The sequence below is a fragment of the Callorhinus ursinus genome, unplaced genomic scaffold (assembly GCF_003265705.2).
Source record: "Callorhinus ursinus isolate GAN/ISIS: 27379988/994484 unplaced genomic scaffold, GSC_fseal_2.0 scaffold137, whole genome shotgun sequence".
Classification (NCBI taxonomy): Eukaryota; Metazoa; Chordata; class Mammalia; order Carnivora; family Otariidae; genus Callorhinus; species Callorhinus ursinus.
The window spans coordinates 224,210-242,208 of NW_027397199.1; the positions used below are offsets into that span (position 1 = coordinate 224,210).

Genomic DNA, 17,999 nt, shown 5'->3' on the forward strand with positions numbered 1-17,999 from the left:
TCAGTTAGCATATACTGTATTATTAGTTTCAGGAACAGAATTTAGTGATTCATCGGTTACATGTAACGCCTGGCACTCATTATATCAAGTGCCCTCCTTCATGCCCATGGTTAAGTGTAATTTTACCAGACGATGCAGCAAGGACACAATTGTATTAGCCCGCCCACCCACCGTTTGTTCCCTAGAGCTCAGGGTCTCTTATGGGGGCGCCTGGGGGGCTCAGTCGTTGGGCGTGGCCTCCGGCTCAGGTCACGGTCCCAGGGTCCTGGGGTCGAGCCCCGCATCGGGCTCCCTGCTCCGCGGGGAGCCTGCTTCTCCCCCTGCTTGTGCTCTCTGTCAAATAAATCTTCAAAAAAATTTAAAAAAAAATAATTAATTAAAAAGAGTCTTACGGTTTGCCTCCCTGTTTTTATCTCATTTTTCCTTCCCTTCCCCTATGTTCATCTGTTTCGTTTCTTAAATTCCATGCGAGCGCCACCATGTAATTGTCTTCCTCTGACTTATCTCGCTTATAGCATAATACCACCTAGTTCCATCCACGTGGTTGCAAATGGCAAGATCTCATTTTTGATGGCTGAGCAATATTCCAGTGCGTGTGTGCGTCTGTGTGTGTGTGCGTCTGTGTGTGCGTGTGTGCATCTGTGTGTGCGTGTGTGTCTGTGTGTGTGTGTCTGTGTGTGTGCGTCTGTGCGTGTCTGTCTGTGTGTGCGTATGTGTGTGTCTGTGTGCATCTGTGTGTCTGTGTGTGTGCGTGTGTGCATCTGTGTGTGCGTGTGTGTCTGTGTGTGTGTGTCTGTGCGTGTCTGTGTGTGTGTCTGTGTGTGTGTGTGTGTGTGTGTGTGTGTACACACACCACATCTTTATCCATTCATCAGTCTATGGACACGGGCTATTTCCCTATTTCCATAGTCTGTCTATTGTGGACATTGCTGCTATAAACATTAGGGTGCAGGTGCCCCTTCGAATCACTATGTTTGTACCCTTTTTTGTTGTTGTTGTTTTTTAATTATTTATTTATTTATTTGACAGCGAGAGACACAGTGAGAGCGGGAACACAAGCAGGGGGAGTGGGAGAGGGAGAAGCAGGCTTCCCGCGGAGCAGGGAGCCCGATGTGGGGCTCAATCCCAGGACCCTGGGATCGTGACCTGAGCCGAAGGCAGACGCTTAATAACTGAGCCACCCAGGCGCCCCTGTTTGTATCCTTTGGATAAATATCTAGTAGTGCAATTACTGAATCATAAGATAGTTCTATTTTTAACTATTTGAGGAACGTCCATACTGTTCTCCAGGGTGGCTGCACCAGTTTGCATTCCTACCAAGACTGTAAGAGGGTTCCCCGTTTAATTTTACTTATGTTTAACTAATTAAACAGCACAGGTACCTAATGGCAACCCACTGTATAATAATTTGTCCAGTCTTTGTCTCAGGTTCCTGGGACAGAGCTTTTAAAGCCTTGTTATTTGAGGGCAGCGGAGTGGCTCAGTTGGTTAAAAGCCTCCGACTCTTGCTTTCGGCTCAGGACACGATCTCAGGGTCATGAGGTCAAGCAAGCCCCATGTCAGGTTCCTCACTAAGTGTGGAGCCTGCTTAGGATTCTCTCTCCCTCCGCCCCTCCCCCTGCCGAGGACACATGCACACACTCTCTCTCACTTTCTCTTAAAAATGTTAAAGTCTTGTTATTTCCCCAGTGACATTAAGTGTTTTCGTAGTTCATGATGGGCTCATCTGGAGTTTATGCTTCTCACAAAAAAAGGTGACTCCTAGTGGGCTCCTAGATGGTCCTCTAGATGGGCACCGGCTCGTCAAGATCAACCATCTGATCAGAGGGTTGGTGTTCTGAGTCGGATGATATGAGTCCAACGTCAAGGAAGGGGAGGGGGGCTGGAGACTGAGTTCACTCATACGGCCAGTGAGTCAATAAATCACACCTACAGAATGAATCCCCAATAAAAACTGTATAGGGGCGCCTGGGTGGCTCAGTGGGTTAAGGGTCTGTCTTCGGCTCAGGTCATGATCCCAGGGTCCTGGGATCGAGTCCCACGTCAGGCCCCCTGTCAGCAGGGAGCCTGCTTCTTCCTCTGCCTCTGCCCCTCCCCAGCCCCGTTCCAGCTCGCGAATAAATAAATAAAATGTAAACAAACAAAAAAACAAAACTGGACGTTAGAACCTTAAGTTAGCTTCCTGGTTGGGAAGCACAAAGATATGTGCCACAAGGGGGATACGTCCTGGTTCCGTGGGGACAGGGCGCAGAAGGCCCACCTCCGCAACCCCCCAGACCTCATTCTGTGTCTGTTCACTTGGCTGCTTCCAAGTTGTGTCATTTACGCTCAAATTGTAATTGTATGTACAGCACTTCTGTAAGTTCTGTGAGTTGTTCCAGCAAACCTGAAGGGATCATGGGAAGCCCCCAAATTTGTAGCCAGTTGGTCAGAAATGCAGGTGGCCTGGGAACCCCAGAACTCACATCTGGCAATGGAAGAGAGGGCGGTCTTGTTGGGGGCTGTGTCCTTAACTTGCAGAGTCGGTGCTAAGGGCAGACACTGTCATAAACGAGCACTGGAATTCACCAGACAGAAACAGGCAGGCTGAGAGGAGGGGGCAACAGGTCTCCTGGAGGTCCTGGCCAGTACAATAAATACAAGGAAAAAGTACAAATATTGGAAGGAAGAGATAAACCTGCCACAGATGGTAGGACTGCATACGAAGAAAAATTTTAAAATACTACAAACAATGATAATTAGTTAACTATGGATATTCTTCTTGAATACTGCACCAAAACTAATCAGCTGGTCGTCTCTTAAAAATGAGCGAAGCCACAGTATAGAATCTCTAACTTAAAAGTCTTCTCACAAAAAAACAGCTTTCCTAGTTAATTTTGTAGACATTTAATGCAGAAATAATTCCTATTTTACTAAACAACTACGGAATATGGAAGCAAGAACACAACCCTAAACTTTTTGATACAAGCATAACCTTGATAACAAAATTCAGTATGATACGGCAAGGGGGCGGGGCGGGGGCTCAGCCAGTGCAGCGTCTGCCTTCGGCCTGGGTCATGGTCCTGGGTCCTGGGATCGAGCCCCACATCCCTGCCCAGTAAGGAGCCTGCTTCTGCCTCTGCCCCTCCCCCTGCTCGTGCTCTCTCCCTCCCTCCCTCTCAAATAAATAAAATCTTAAAAAAATACTTAAAAATTAATTAATTAACAAAGAAGTGGGGGGAAAATGAAACAAAGAGCAGGTAGAAGCAGGGTATCACTTTGTAGCCCCTAATGAAATAATCCATCAAGGCAACAACCATATAAAGTTGCTGGCATGACAAAGGGACAAGCAGATGGAAGGTGCCTCCTGAAAGACCATGTACCAAAACCTCTGAAATACTCTTGCCAAAAAAAAGTCACACTTGAATCTGATCAAGTCTCCAGAGCAGATCTGTGAAGATGGAGATATTCTTTATCTGTGCTAATTTGTGGCTTCTGAGCACCTGAAATGAGGCCAGTGTGACTTGGGGCTAGATTTAATCATTTTAAACAGTTGATGTGGCTGGCGGCTTCTGCACTGGACAGCACAGTTCCAAATCTATGCACTGCAGGAAACACAGAGCACACCAGCAACACTAGCAAAACCCAGACAGTGGGAAAGCCAGAGAATAAATCACCTGGCCTCGGGGCGCCTGGGTGGCTCAGTTGTTAAGCCTCTGCCTTCGCTCAGGTCATGATCCCAGGGTCCTGGGATCAAGCCCCACGTCGGGCTCCCTGCTCCGCGGGGAGCCTGCTTCTCCCTCTCCTCCCAGCTCAGTGCTCTCTCTTGCTATCTCTCTCTCTCTCTCTCAAATAAATAAAATCTTTTTTTTTTAATGGGGCTAGGAAAAAAGAGCCAATAGGTTAAGAGGGACTTAAGAGACCCAGATCAACCAATTACACTGTATGAACTGTACCCAGATTCTGACCCAAACTTCAAACGATTTGGGGTTTCAGGAGACAACTGGAATTTTGAACACTGACTGAATTCGGTGATATTAAGAAGCTGCCTTCACTGGACAGAAGGTTGTACTTGCAATGAATCTCATAAACAAAATGTTAAGTGAAAGAAACAAAACACAAATCACTATATACTATAGCAGATGACACCAAACTGCAGTGTTTAAGGATGAACACTTAGGAGTAAAACTAGAAAGAGAAGCACAGAAATGGTTACAAAAGTCGGGGTCCCGGTTCTCTGTCAGGAGGGAGAGGTTGTGATTGGCACGCGAAGGGCCTCATTTGGGCTGGGAATGTTCTACTTCTTGACCTGAATGGCGGCCTCACGGGTATGCAGTTGATAATAATAAGTCATTAAGCTGTACCTTTACATTTCATGTACTTTTCCATATGTGAATACTGCCTCACAATTAAAGAGGTACATAAATATGCAATTAGGATTACTAAGTACTTTGGTATTTTCCCCTTGGGTCACACTCTGTGGAAAACTATGAAAAATGACTGTAAGACCCAGGGATTTACATTTCTCTGAGGGCAGTACCCACACTATATCATTTATTCAAAAACTTCATCAAAGAATGACCAAGAAATATCTACTTTCTATGAAGAACTAATTTACTTTTACCTTTGGATAATGCAACTCATAGAAACATTCTTATTTCTTTATTGTAACTGCTAAAAATTTGAAAACCAAGTTTGTAGCTCAAATTCATTAATTATGTAGGACACTATGGCTTACAAAAATTCAGGGGCGCCTGGGTGGCTCAGTTGAAGCATCTGACTTGATTTCAGCTGAGGTCATGATCTCAGGATTGTGGGATCGAGCCCATGGAGCTCTGTGCTGGGTGTGGAATCTATTTAAGATTCCCTCCTTTCCCTCTCCCTCTGCCCTCCCACCCCCCACCCTGCTCACACTCTCTCTCTAACAAAACAAAAACAAAAGCAGTTAAAATCTTAAGACCTTCTCAAGGTCCTATGAAGTTGACCCTTGAAGGCGTGCCTGGGTGGCTCAGTCGAGTAAGTGTTGCTTTTGGCTCAGGTCACGATCCCAGGGTCCTGGGATGGAGCCCCATAGCGAGCTCCCTGCTCAGTGTGGAGCCTGCTTCTCTCTCTCCCTCTGCCTGCCGCTCCCCCTGCTTGTGCTCTCTCTCAAATAAATTAAATAAAATCTTTAAAAAAAAAATTAAAAAGTTGGACCTTGAACATCACGGGTGTGAACTGTGCAGGTCCACTTATGTGTGGAGTTTTCAATAAATACTGTTATAGTACTATAAATGTATTTTCTCTTATGACTTTAATAACATTTTCTTTTCCCTAGGTTTATCATAAAACACAGCATATAATACACATAGAAAATACATGCTATCACCTGTTACCGGTAAGGCTTCTGGTCAACAGTAGGCTGTGAGGAGTTAAGTTCTGGGGGAGCTGAAAGTTACACATGGATTTTCCACAGTGCAGGGAGCCGGCGCCCCGACCCCACCGTTCTAACTGCTCCCGTTTTGTCCCAACCCGGGTCTTCTATGCTGAGGCTATTTTCCCCTGATTTCTTAACTACTTATACTTTTTTCACTAGAAGACGTACACACCTCTTCTAATCCCCTGGAAAATAAAGAAGCAATCACCTCACCTGTAACATGGTCATTTTCTGTTGCAAGATGAGTAGCACCTCTGAGCTCTGCTCCACCCCAAGTCTCTTCTGCTTTTGTCCCGGAGCTCCGCCAGGAGGCCGTGGCTGGGTCTCTCACACCGGGAGCAGGTTCCTGGCTCCAGGAGCTCCTTCCTTACATCACATGAGCAGGCTTATCTGTGGGTAACCAGGATTCGTGGACTTAGGAACAAATGCACTTTGATGGGTATATTCTTGCTGCACCTAAAATCTTTTCTCCTCTTGCTAGGAATCAGGCATTCACGGTCATCTGTATTTCTATGTAACTGAAATAGGGCTAGCCAGGAATAGGAACAGCATATAGTGCAAAAGAAGAGCAGTCTGTGACTTGGCAAGAGATAGCAGAAATAAAGTACTTCTGATATCCACTCACTGCTCACTCTGGACACTACAGGATAAATCACTTTCACAGGTGCAACGAAGTACAACTCTATTTTAGGCAGATGGAATTTGGAGAGCTTAAGTGATTTGCATTAAAAAAGACTTGAGTTTCAATCAACTCTTCCCTTAACTGGCTACATGGCTTTGGGCAAAACCAGACAATCTTTATCTGTATGAGCCTTAGCTCCCTACGAAAGGGGTCTACACCCCCTCAACTCTATCAACTTTTGAAGGAAGTATGTTAAAATCTCCCAATAAGATTACAGTTTGGTAAATTTTACCTTGTAATCCTGTTGATATTTGGATTATATGTTTAAAGCTATGTTGTTCGACAGAAGGAGGTTATGTATTTCTGGAAGATTATGCTTTAATCATTGCATAATGGCACTCCATATGCCAAATCATGCTCCTTTCTTGGCTTTTAAGCTTCATTTTTTTACTTGCTAAAATTGTGAGGTAAAGTGGACCTTTGGGTCCACTTAACAGTGGCATTCTGAGGAATAAATGAAATAATAAAAGGAATGTGAATGCTTTCTTCATGTAAGGGAAAATACTAAGCACTTTATAATATGACATTCACAGACAACCCGAGGAGGCATTTAACAGAATCTCCACCTTACCAAAAGCAAGCAGGGATCTTTAAAGTGACTGCATAGCTGTTAAGTAGCAGAATTGGAATACTGTTTCTCTTTCTTGCTATGTTCAAGGCACTTACTACTAAAATCATGTCACGTGGGTGTATTTACGCAGACACCCATCATACATCCTCAAATTAGCTTTTATCTCTGTGCACACTTTCAGTCACCATATTTCCACAGAAACACAAATGATGAACGGCCTGCTGCCCCCAAATCATAATAAAAAAACAACACTTAAAAAACAAGCTCTTGCTCTCCCAGCCGAAGCCCGGGGGACCAGAGCGAGATGCGGGGACCATGTTCCAATGCAAGCTGACATCCCTCGACTACCACAACCCGGCTGGCTTCAACTGCAAAGATGAAACAATTTAGAAACTTTATTGTTTGGCCTTAAGACCAGAAAATCAGACACTACAAGATTGAAGACAGAGGTAATTTAAGAACCATCCACAGCAGTGACTGGCCCAAGTTCTTTGAAAAGTATCTCAAAGATGTTAATTGTCCTTTCAAGATTCAAGACCAACAAGAAGCAATTGACTGGCTTCTTGGTTTAGCTGTTAGACTTGAATATGGAGATAATGCTGAAAAATACAAGGACTTGGTACTGGATAATACAAAAAATGCTGATAATGCAGCTAAAAATGCAGAGCCATTGATCAACTTAGATGTAAATAATCCTGATTTTAAAGCTGGTGTAATGGCTTTGGCTAACCTTCTTCAGATTCAGCGTCATGATGATTACCTGGTAATGCTTAAGGCAATTCGCATTTTGCTCCAGGAGCGCCTGACCCAGGATGCAGTTGCTAAAGCAAATCAAACGAAAGAGGGCTTGCCTGTTGCTTTAGACAAACATATTCTTGGTTTTGACACAGGAGATGCAGTTCTTAATGAAGCTGCTCAAATTCTGCGATCGCTGCATATAGAAGAGCTCAGAGAGCCACGGAAAAAATTCATGAAGCCACAGTAGCTGTTCAGGCAATTACTGCTGACCCAAAGACAGACCACAGACTGGGGAAAGTCAGCAGATGAACATTTTAGGATTTCAGCTTCTCACCTACTTAGTACCATTGGGAACCATGTACGCTCTGGCATGTGTTTGGAAATCAGGTGTCACATTTTCAAGGGGAGAATCCTAGAAAATTGACTATGTTCTCGAGATTTACCATCATTGCTTTTTCTTTAATAAAGTTCAGGAAAGTGGGGAAAAAAAAAAAAGCTCTTCCCTTTCATGCCTTTCTGCAACTCAAGCTTCAGCACCAGCTCAGAAACACATAGGGAGGTTTCTCCCAGTTACACAAGAAATGATGCTTTTACATAATGAAAATACCTGCATCTTAGAACAGTGGGGGCGTATGAGCGTTACCCAAGTATTAGCTATACTTATTACTGCAGCAGTGGAACATGATGGCAAAATTCAGAAATGTATACAAGCTAAATAAGAAACAACTAGTACCTCTATTACCACACCACAGACAACCCTTCTTAAGAGATGGGGAAACTGGATATTTTTTAACAAAAATGTAAGTATGTGGTCACATTTAAAAACCATTTTTGGGGACGCCTGGGTGGCTCAGTTGCTAAACATCTGCCTTCGGCTCAGGTGTTGATCCCAGTGTCCTGGGATCGCAGCTCCACGCTCAGCGGGAAGCCTGCTTCTCCCTCTCCCTCTGCCGCTCCCCGTGTTCCCTCTCTCGCTGTCTCTCTCTCTGTCAAACAAATAAATAAAACCTTAAATAAATAAATAAATAAATAAATAAATAAATAACGTTTTTGTTATTTTTTCCCCCTACTATGTAAAGACCATCTTTCCAGGTCAATAAACATAGTTCTAAAATAGCCGCAGCCTTCTCATATAAAACAATAAAAAAGTAGAAAATAAAATCTACTCTAAAAGAAAAAACAAACTATGTAGGAATATACTTGGACAAAAACATGTAAGATCCATATGAAAGAAACTAAAACCACCAATGGAGACTATAAAGAGAGGCTTCATACATGTACAATCTGGTCTTGCTCTGGGATAAATTACTTCACAGTGAAGTAATTTAGCCCCAAATGATTTTTTTTTTTAAGATTTTATTTATTTATTTAAGAGAGAGAATGAGAGAGAGCGAGCACATGAGAGGGGGGAAGGGTCAGAGGGAGAAGCAGACTCCCTGCTGAGCAGGGAGCCTGATGCGGGACTCGATCCCGGGACTCCAGGACCATGACCTGATCAGCCCCAAGTGATTTCTATCTTTAGTCGAGTCCAATCATAATCTCAAAAAGTTTTTCTTTAATAAGCAATTCTAGGGACGGCTGGGTGGCTCTGTCAGTGAAGCACCTGCCTTTGGCTCAGGTCATGATCCCAGAGTCCTGGGACTGAGTCATGCATCGGGCTCCCTGCTCGGCCGAGAGTCTGCTTCCCCCTCTCCCACTCCCCTTGCTCGTACTCTCACTCTCTCTCTGGCAAATAAATAAATAAAATCTTAAAAAAAAAAAAAAATCCAAGCAATTCTAAAGTTCATCTGGAAGAAAAAACGTTCAGGAATACCTTGGACACTTTTAGAAATACAAAATAATTGGGGCACCTGGGTGGCTCAGTTGGTTAAGCGAATGACTCTTGATTTTGGCTTGGGTTGTGATCTCAAGGTAGTGAGATTGCGCCCCGAGTCAGGCTCCACTCCGCACTTGGTGGGGAGTCTGCTCGAAGATTCTCTCCCTCTTCCCCTCCCCCAACACGCACACACCCTCTCTCTCAAATAAATAAATCTTTTTTTTTTTAAAGATTTTATTTATTTGAGACAGAGAGTGAGAGATAGAGAGCACATGAGAGGGGGGAGGGTCAGAGGGAGAAGCAGACTCCCCGCTGAGCAGGGAGCCCGATGTGGGACTCGATCCCGGGACTCCAGGATCATGACCCGAGCCGAAGGCAGTCGCTTAACCAACTGAGCCACCCAGGCGCCCAATAAATAAATCTTTTAAAAAATTACAGAATAATGAATGTGAACAGGTCCATGTAATATTAACATGTATTATAAAATCAAATAATTAAAAATATTTGACACTGTCTCCATAAGACATTCAGATGAATGAAGCGTAACAGTTCAAATATGTAAGAATTTAGCAGACCAGGGGCACCCGGGTGGCTCAGTCATTAAAGCATCTGCCTTTGGCTTGGGTCATGATCCCAGGATCCTGGGATCGAGCCCCACATCAGGCAGAGCAGGGAGCCTGCTTCTCCCTCTCCCACTCCCCCTGCTGTGTTCCCCCTCTCTCGCTCTGTCATTCTCTGTCAAATAAATAAATAAAATCTTAAAAAAAAAAAAAAGAATTTAGCAGGCCATAAATGTGGCTTTTTTTTTAAGATTTTATTTATTTGAGAAAGATAGAACATGCACATGAGCGGGGAAAGGGGCAGAGATTGTTTAATGAACAGAAATGATTAATATTTAGAAGAAAAAAAGCTAGTTTTGTATCTCACACATTAAAACAAACTACTTCCATATGGATTTTAATTTAAACCACAACGATGCCTTAAGAAAACACAGTTGATGCACCCCAATGTTTATAGCAGCAATGTCCACAATAGCCAAACTATGGAAAAGAGCCCAGATGTCCATCAACAGATGAATGGATAAAGATGTGGTGTATATATACAATTGAGTATTATGCAGCCATCAAAAAATGAAATTTTGCCACTTTCAACAACGTGGATGGAACTAGAGGGTATTATGCTAAGCAAAATAAGTCAATCAGAGAAAGATAATTATCATATGATCTCACTGATATGTGGAATTTGAGAAACAAGGCAGATCATTGGGGAAGAGAGGAAAAATGATACAAGACAAAACCAGAGAGGGAGATAAACCATAAGAGACTCTTAATCTCAGGAAACAAACGGAGGGTTGCTGGAGTGGAGGGGGGTGGGAGGGATGGGGTGGCTGAGTGATGGACATTGGGGAGGGTATGTGCTCTGGTGAGGGCTGTGTACTAAGACTACTGAATCACAGAACTGTACCCCTGAAACAAATAATACGTTATATGTTAATAAAAAATAAAAGGGGCGCTGGGTGGCTCAGCTGTTAAGCGTCTGCCTTCGGCTCAGGTCATGATCCCAGGGTCCTGGGATCGAGCCCCACATCGGGCTCCCTGCTCAACAGGAAGCCTGGTTCTCCCTCCCCCACTCCCCCTGCTTGTGTTCCTTCTCTCGCTGTGTCTCTCTCTGTCAAATAAATAAATAAATAAAATCTTAAAAAAAATTTTTTAATAAAAAAAAAACACAGATGATTATTTATGTAATTTGGGGGAAAATTTGCCTATACATAATACAAAGACAAAAACCATAATTAAAAGTCAATAAATTTGACCATTAAAAAATTTAAAAACCTCTGCATGGTTAAAAAAAAAAGTCAGTTATAACCGCATAACCACTCCCCCGCTCCACACAAACACCAGGAAAATATACCTACAACAAATGTCATTTGCTTTGCATTATGCTTTAACTTCATTTCACATAATAAAAATCCTGGCATTGGGGGCGCCTGGGTGGCTCAGATGGTTAAGCGTCTGCCTTGGGCTCAGGTCATGATCCCAGGGTCCTAGGATCGAGTCCCACATCGGGCTCCCTGCTCAGTGGGGAGCCTGCTTCTCCCTCTGCTTCTCTCTCTCTGTCTCTCATGAATAAATAAAATCTTAAAAAAAAAAACTCTGGCATTGTGACAAATAAAACTGTGTTTATCACACAAGCCATTTCCTTAAGCAGACGGCCAAATTCACAGTGTGATTTTAAAATTTCCTTTGTAATTGTTGTCAAAGACTACTCAGTGAAGATTACTTGGGTTTCAATGAAAACTCATCAAAAGTAGAAAACTCATCATGTCATGTCAAATGATGTGGACCTAAGAGGTGCCTGTGGGGGCTCAGTCAGTTAAGCATCCAGCTCGCAATTTCAGCTCAGGTCATGATCTTGGGGTCCTAGGATCAAGCCCTGAGTTCGGCATGCTCAGCGGGGAGTCTGCTTGAGACTCTCTCCCCCCTTCTCCCTCTGTCCCTCCCCAACTCCCTCTCAAAGAAAAAAAAAATGATGTAGACTTACTATAGAAAATACACAGAATTGAGAATTTCAGGTGAACAAGTGTGACAAGCCATCAGCGTGGTAGTATTATTTCCAATATTTGTTATTCAGAAAAACGCAGACTCAACCTTACTCTAATTTAAACGTGTTTTTGAAAGTTGGAAGTTTTGAGAAGTTTTCTCCTGAACTCTTTTATACGGCTCCCACGTGTCCTCTCAGCAAATGGAAGCCTAAGCCCTTCTCTGTACAACTGGCCCACTTTAACTGGACTATTTTTGTGTACCTTGGCAGCTTCCTGCATAACACGCAGCTTTCCCTGCGACAGCTCTCACATTTGTCTTCAGAAGGAAGGGGCAACCATCAGCATCATCGTGTAGTTCCACTTAGCATCAAGTTCTGAAGGAATTCCAGGGGAAACGTAGAGAATAATAAAAAATAACATTTACTTACTTACTGTGACAGATGTTTTACACATTTTTTTTTAATGCATCCAGCACCCATTCCAAAAAGTGGTAAGGCACAGAGGTTCGGCAACTTGCCCAACATCGATGACACACCTAGGGAGTGGCAGATCCAGGCCACTGGTCCCAGTGTCCCCAAAGACCTGCAGTCACAGCCCCTCAACAAAAGTGCGGGGTGGGGGGGGCAAAGGCCTCCAGAATTTCTGTTTACATTCCAGTACTGGTGCCATCCAGTCCCCTATCCAGAAATAATGCCACCAGGGCAAAATAAGGATAAAAACAAAAGAAAGAAGGGCATCTGGATGGCTCAGCCAGTTAAGTGCCCGACTCTCCATCTCGGCTCAGGTCTGGATCTCAGGGTCGTGAATTCAAACCCCGCATTGGGCTCCACGCTGGGTGTAGAGGCTACTTAAAAACAAACAAAACAGGGGCGCCTGGGTGGCTCAGTCCTTAAGCATCTGCCTTAGGCTCAGGTCATGCTCCCAGGGTCCTGGGATCGAGTCCCGCATCGGGCTCCCTGCTCCTTGGGAGCCTGCTTCTCTGCCCCTCTCTGGCTTGTTTTCTCTCTCTCTCTCAAATAAACAAATATTAAAAAAAAAAAAAAAGTATGTGTTAATGACAGCAAAAAACATTAGAACTAGGAAAGAAAAAAAGAAAAAGGTCATTTCTTTGCACTCCCTCATTTTCAGGCGATAAACGTGAGACCCCGAAATCGTAGAATGGAGGGTCCAAAGTGGCAGAGGTGGATCACAGTCAGAGAGAACTTCAGGCCGTAGCAACCAGCTGCTACCAAAAACCTATCTGGGGTTTGTTTCTGGCTTTGGGGTTTTTGTTTTTAGTAGCGAAGCCTTTAAAAACAGCTCTAGTGGGGCGCCTGGGTGGCTCCGATGGTTAAGCGTCTGCCTTGGGCTCAGGTCACGACCGCAAGGTCCTGGGAGCGAGCCCCACTGCTTCCCCCTCTCCCTCTGCCTCTCTCCCTGCTCCCGCTTTCTCTTCTCTCTGTATCTCTGCGTCTCAAATGAATAAATAAAATCCCTTAAAGAAGCAACAGCAGCTCTACTGACAGAGGCAGAACGGGGCTGGGTGAAGCCAGACTGGAGGGGGACAGGCGGCCCTGCAGGGAAGTCGCCCTGGCGGCGGGACCCCACACCCTCCCTGCGCAGCCCCCGGGGCGCACGTGCCCGGGGCCCGCGGCCCGCGCACAGCCAGGGACGCCCGGCGAGGGGGCGCCCTCGAAGGCCGCATCCAGGAACCGGGGCGTCCCCGCAGCCGCGCGCGGACCCCGCGCCCCCCCCTCACCGCGCGCCCCGCCGCGCTGCCCGCGAAGCCCCGCCCGCCCACACGCCGGCGCCCACCGGCCCCCGAGCCTGCCGCCCACACGACCCCCGCACTCGTCCCAAACGCCGGCCCGCGGACGAAACCCGCCCCCGAACCGCCCCCACCGCCAGCACGGACCCCAGACCTCCGTCGTTGGACGCGCAGGCCCGCGAGCCACGTGACCCGCCCCGCGCCCCCAGCCCCGCCGCCGCCCCGCCCGCAGCCCGCATGCGCCGCTGGCCCGCATGCGCCCCTGGCCCGCACGCCGCCCCGGCCGGCGGACCTCCGTGCGGTGCTCGTGGGTCCGCGGGCTGCCGACCGGGCTGCGGCGGAGCCGGGGGCCGCGCACGGAGATGCGGGCGCGCGCGCGGAGACGCCCACACTCGCCTCTTGCTTGGCGGCCACGGACAAAGAGAAGGGGCGCAACCCGAAAGCGTCAGGGGCCGTGTGAGTGCGAGTACGCGTGCGCGAGAGAAAGACGCCTTTGTTTTTGCTTCTCTTCCTTTTTTTTTTTTTTTTTTTGGGTCACTCCAGGAAGCCGCCTTTGAACTACACTTCCCAGAAGGCACCGCGGCACGTAGGCGTCCCTGCGTCTGGGGATCGCTGGTCGCCTGCAGACGCGAGAGCGACCGCCCGCCCGGGAGCGAGCGGCGTGAACGCGCGTCTGGGAGCGATGTGTAGGGTCAGGATTTCAAACCCACCAGTACGTTAGAAAAAGGGGGGGGAAAAGACAACTGGCTTAAGAATTCAAGTGAGGAAATAAAAAAATGTATGCGTACATTTACGTTAAGTAGATAGGAATTAACAGGAAAAAGTAAAGCTGATCATAATTCAAGTGCTGGGGGAGTTACAAACAAGTCACTACCCTTACAAGGAGACAGAAGGGCAGGGTGATAAAGAGGGAATAACCACAGACATGCAGGAAGTCGAGTGAGAATCCCCTGAACGCTAAGAAATTAGAAATTCTTGGTGAAACAGATGACTCTCCAGGAATGGATGTGTCAAATTTGACCCGAGAAAGGAGAAAACCACTTCATGAGTAAAGATGAAGACAGTTTCAGAGATCCCGCGCCAAAAAGCATCAAACATTGCGTTTCCGGGGAGTTTTTTCAAGTGATCAGAGAATTCTTACATATAAAATTAGCAGAGGAAATAGAAGAAGGAATTCTTCTACTGACTACTCAGCATAAAGACACCAAAATCGACAAATGTATGGTTTGAAAAAGCTCAGACAACACCTGATGATGACCCTGCAAAAGTTACGACTACCCTGAGGCAGGACCCACGGAGCGGAGCTGGCAGTGCCTTCCGCAAGCACACGGGCCGGAGGGGAAGTTCGCGCGGTTGGGTTGTGCGGTGGTCCTGCCCGAAGGGAGTCGAAGGGAAGGCGTCATCACCTGCACTGTTTGAAACGAACGTTTTAAACTTAAAGGAGCCTTCCCGGGCGCCGCGGTGGCTCAGTCGGCCGGGCGTCTGCCTCCGGCTCGGGGCACGGTCCCGGGGCCCCTCGTTGGGCTCCCTGCGCGGCGGAGAATCTGTCTCTCCCCCTGCCCCCCTCCCGGCCCGTGTGCTCGCTCTCGCTCGCGCCAGTAAATAAACACAGGCATTAACCAGAAAACCAGTGCGCTCCTTGACGCTGGAACGTCGGGAGGACTTACTGACAAGAGACGGGTATATCTAAGGTCAAGGTTTTTAAAACTGAAGTGCGGGGCGCCGGGCGTCTGCCTCCGGCTCGGGGCACGGTCCCGGGGTCCCGGGATCGAGCCCCGCATCGGGCTTCTGCTCCGCGGGAGGCCTGCTTCTCCCTCTCCCGCTCCCCCTGCTCGTGTTCCCGCTCTCGCTGTGTCTCTGTCAAATAAATGAATAAAATCTTTTTTATTTTTTTAAAGATTTTATTTATTTATTTGAGAGAGAGAATGAAATAGAGAGAGCATGAGAGGGGGAGGGTCCGAGGGAGAAGCAGACTCCCCGCCGAGCAGGGGGCCCGATGCCGGACTCGATCCCCGGACTCCAGGATCATGACCTGAGCCGAAGGCAGTCGCCCAACCAACCGAGCCACCCAGGCGCCCAATAAAATCTTTTTTAAAAAATAAAATAAAATTGAAGAGATATTTGAAATGCAGAACATACAGGTAATGTGTTTCAGTGATCACTGCTGAAATACATGCATTTCCACATGATTGGGACTTTATTTCGTAGATCATCAATTATCCTTTGCTTATTTTTCTGTCAGGTTCTTTTTCGACTAGATTCATGGAGTTGATGTATGTTATTTACTAATCCTCAATATGCAACATGTTTTAATTTTTTTATTTATTTCTTGTCTTTGAACTTTGTTTATAAAAATGTTGGTCCCTCAGATTTTAGTTTTGACATTATAAAAAGTATGTAGGTTTTCCTTTATGGTTTCCTTATGTGTCTTATAAAGAAATCTTTCTCTTGAAAGAGAAAAAAAATCTTTCTCCATTTTGTTATTGTAAAATATTTCCTTGTATTACCATTTAATAGTTCCAGCCTTTTCCTTTGACATTTAAGTTTTAATCTTTCTGGAGTTGTGTGTATGCATATAGTGTGAAGTAATGATCTAATTTCATTTTGTTTCCATATGGAAGCTAATTTCCTAGGTTACACATTAGAAGCCTGAAGGCACAGCATCCTGACTTTGTGGTTTTCAACATCTTGGCCTTGTGGCTTCTAACACCCCTGGGCTGGCGGACCAGGAGCCACGGTTCTGAAACATGTGCTCTCCTCTTCAGCTGCCCCAGGATGACCCCTAGGTTTATTATAACACATGTGCAAGGGTGGCTTCAGCCCCTCCCACCTGGCCCCCCCTGTGGGGAAGGATGGCCTTGACAGTTCCAGCAAGAACCTTGTAGAACCAAAACTCCCCCTCCCAGAGACTGCCCTGGCTATGACCCACAACCTACACAAAACATAAAAAGGCCCCCCTGACTCCAGGGCAGTGGCCTCCTCTGGGTGGGCCTGCTCTCCCTTCTCAAGAGTGTACCGTCCTGGGGCGCCGGGGTGGCTCAGTCATTAAGTGTCTGCCTTCGGCTCAGGTCATGGTCCCAGGGTCCTGGGATCGAGCCCCGCATCTGTCTCCCTGCTCTGTGAGAAGTCTGCTTCTCCCTCTCCTATCCCCCCTGCTTGTGTTCCCTCTCTCACTGTGTCTTTCTCTGTCAAATAAATAAATAAAATCTTTAATAAAAAGAAAAAGAGTATACCGTCCTTAATAACTGCCTGATGCCTGCTCCGTTCCTCCTGGCTGTGCTTACTGGAGCAAGGATCCTCATGCTAATCTTTCACAGGGAATCCAAGAACCGACACCTCCCTTCACACAAGCGGACTCCCCCACTTCCCGAGGTGCCAGGGGACGTCAACATATGAATTTGGAGGAGGGACACAATTCAGCCCTGAACACCAAGTATCAAATAGCACATTCTTTCTTCAATACTTATAAATTCATTTCTCTTATATCCGAAGTTCCTATGTGGCCAAGGTACCCTTTCTGGAAGACTTTCTTTTTTTTTTTTCTTTAAGATTTTATTTATTTATTTGAGAGAGAGAGCAATCGAGCACAAGCAGGGGGATGAGCAGAGGGAGAAGCAGACTCCCCTCTGAGCAGGGAGCCCGATGCGGGACTCGATCCCAGGACCCTGAGATCATGACCTAAGCCAAAGGCAGACGCTTAACGACTGAGCCACCCAGGCGCCCCTGGAAAACTTTCTATCACTGAATGAATACCACTCTGTTTTTTTTTTTTAAAGATTTTATTTATTTACTTGAGAGAGAGAGAATGAGAGAGAGAGCACAAGAGGGAAGAGGGTCAGAGGGAGAAGCAGACTCCCCGCTGAGCAGGAAGCCCGATGTGGGACTCGATCGCAGGACTCCAGGATCATGACCTGAGCCGAAGGCAGTCGCTCAACCGACTGAGCCACCCAGGAGCCCCGCCACTCTGTTTTATTATTCTAGCTTAATAAAAACCCCATGTATCTAGAACAGAAATCTCTTCTAATTGTCCTTGCTCATGATTGCCTTGGACAGTTTGAGACCTGCAAACTTTCATGGAAATGTTAAGATCTGTCCCATTTCAAGAAAGAAAATGCTTTTATTGTTTTGACTGGACTTTTATTAAATTTATATTTTGTAAGCATTAGTATTTTTATTACATTGACTCTACTCCATCAATATATCTTTGGATTTTTCAGTTTTTAAAAAAAAATTTTAAGATTTTTATTTTTTAACCTTTTTTGAAAGATTTTATTTACTTGAGAGAGAGAGAGAGAGAGCACAAGCAGGGGGGAGGGGCAGAGGGAGAGAGAGAAACAGACTCCCTGCTGAGCAGGGAGCCCGACATGGGACTCAACCCCAGGACCCCAAGATCATGACCTGAGCAGAAAGCAGATGCTTAACCGACTGAGCCACCCAGGCGCCCCATACCATAAGTTTTGTCCTATATTTTTTTTTCTTTCTACTCACTTTGCCATTTCTTTTCTTTT

General features: G+C 46.1%; 1 protein-coding gene and 1 pseudogene across 7 annotated transcripts in view; one reads left to right on the forward strand and one right to left on the reverse strand.

The window, feature by feature from the left end:
* The window catches only part of ZNF84 (zinc finger protein 84), a 60,460-nt gene that overhangs the window by 16,038 nt on the left and 26,423 nt on the right, over positions 1-17,999 (reverse strand). For 4 of the 7 annotated variants that reach the window (XR_012377300.1, XR_012377299.1, XM_073890301.1 and 1 more), the window contains one exon: positions 5,609-5,785. Coding sequence is in view for 4 of the 7 variants with exons in the window: in XM_073890301.1 (XP_073746402.1) it covers positions 5,609-5,623 (15 nt within the window). In the remaining 3 variants the exon portion in view is untranslated. Of the gene's footprint in view, positions 1-5,608; positions 5,786-8,212; positions 8,329-12,005; positions 12,119-13,645; positions 13,681-13,887; positions 14,005-17,999 lie in introns of those variants that run through there. The other 3 variants (XM_073890299.1, XM_025861599.2, XM_073890300.1) reach the window with 3 other exon arrangements.
* Positions 6,964-7,721, forward strand: LOC112815582 (RNA transcription, translation and transport factor protein pseudogene; annotated as a pseudogene).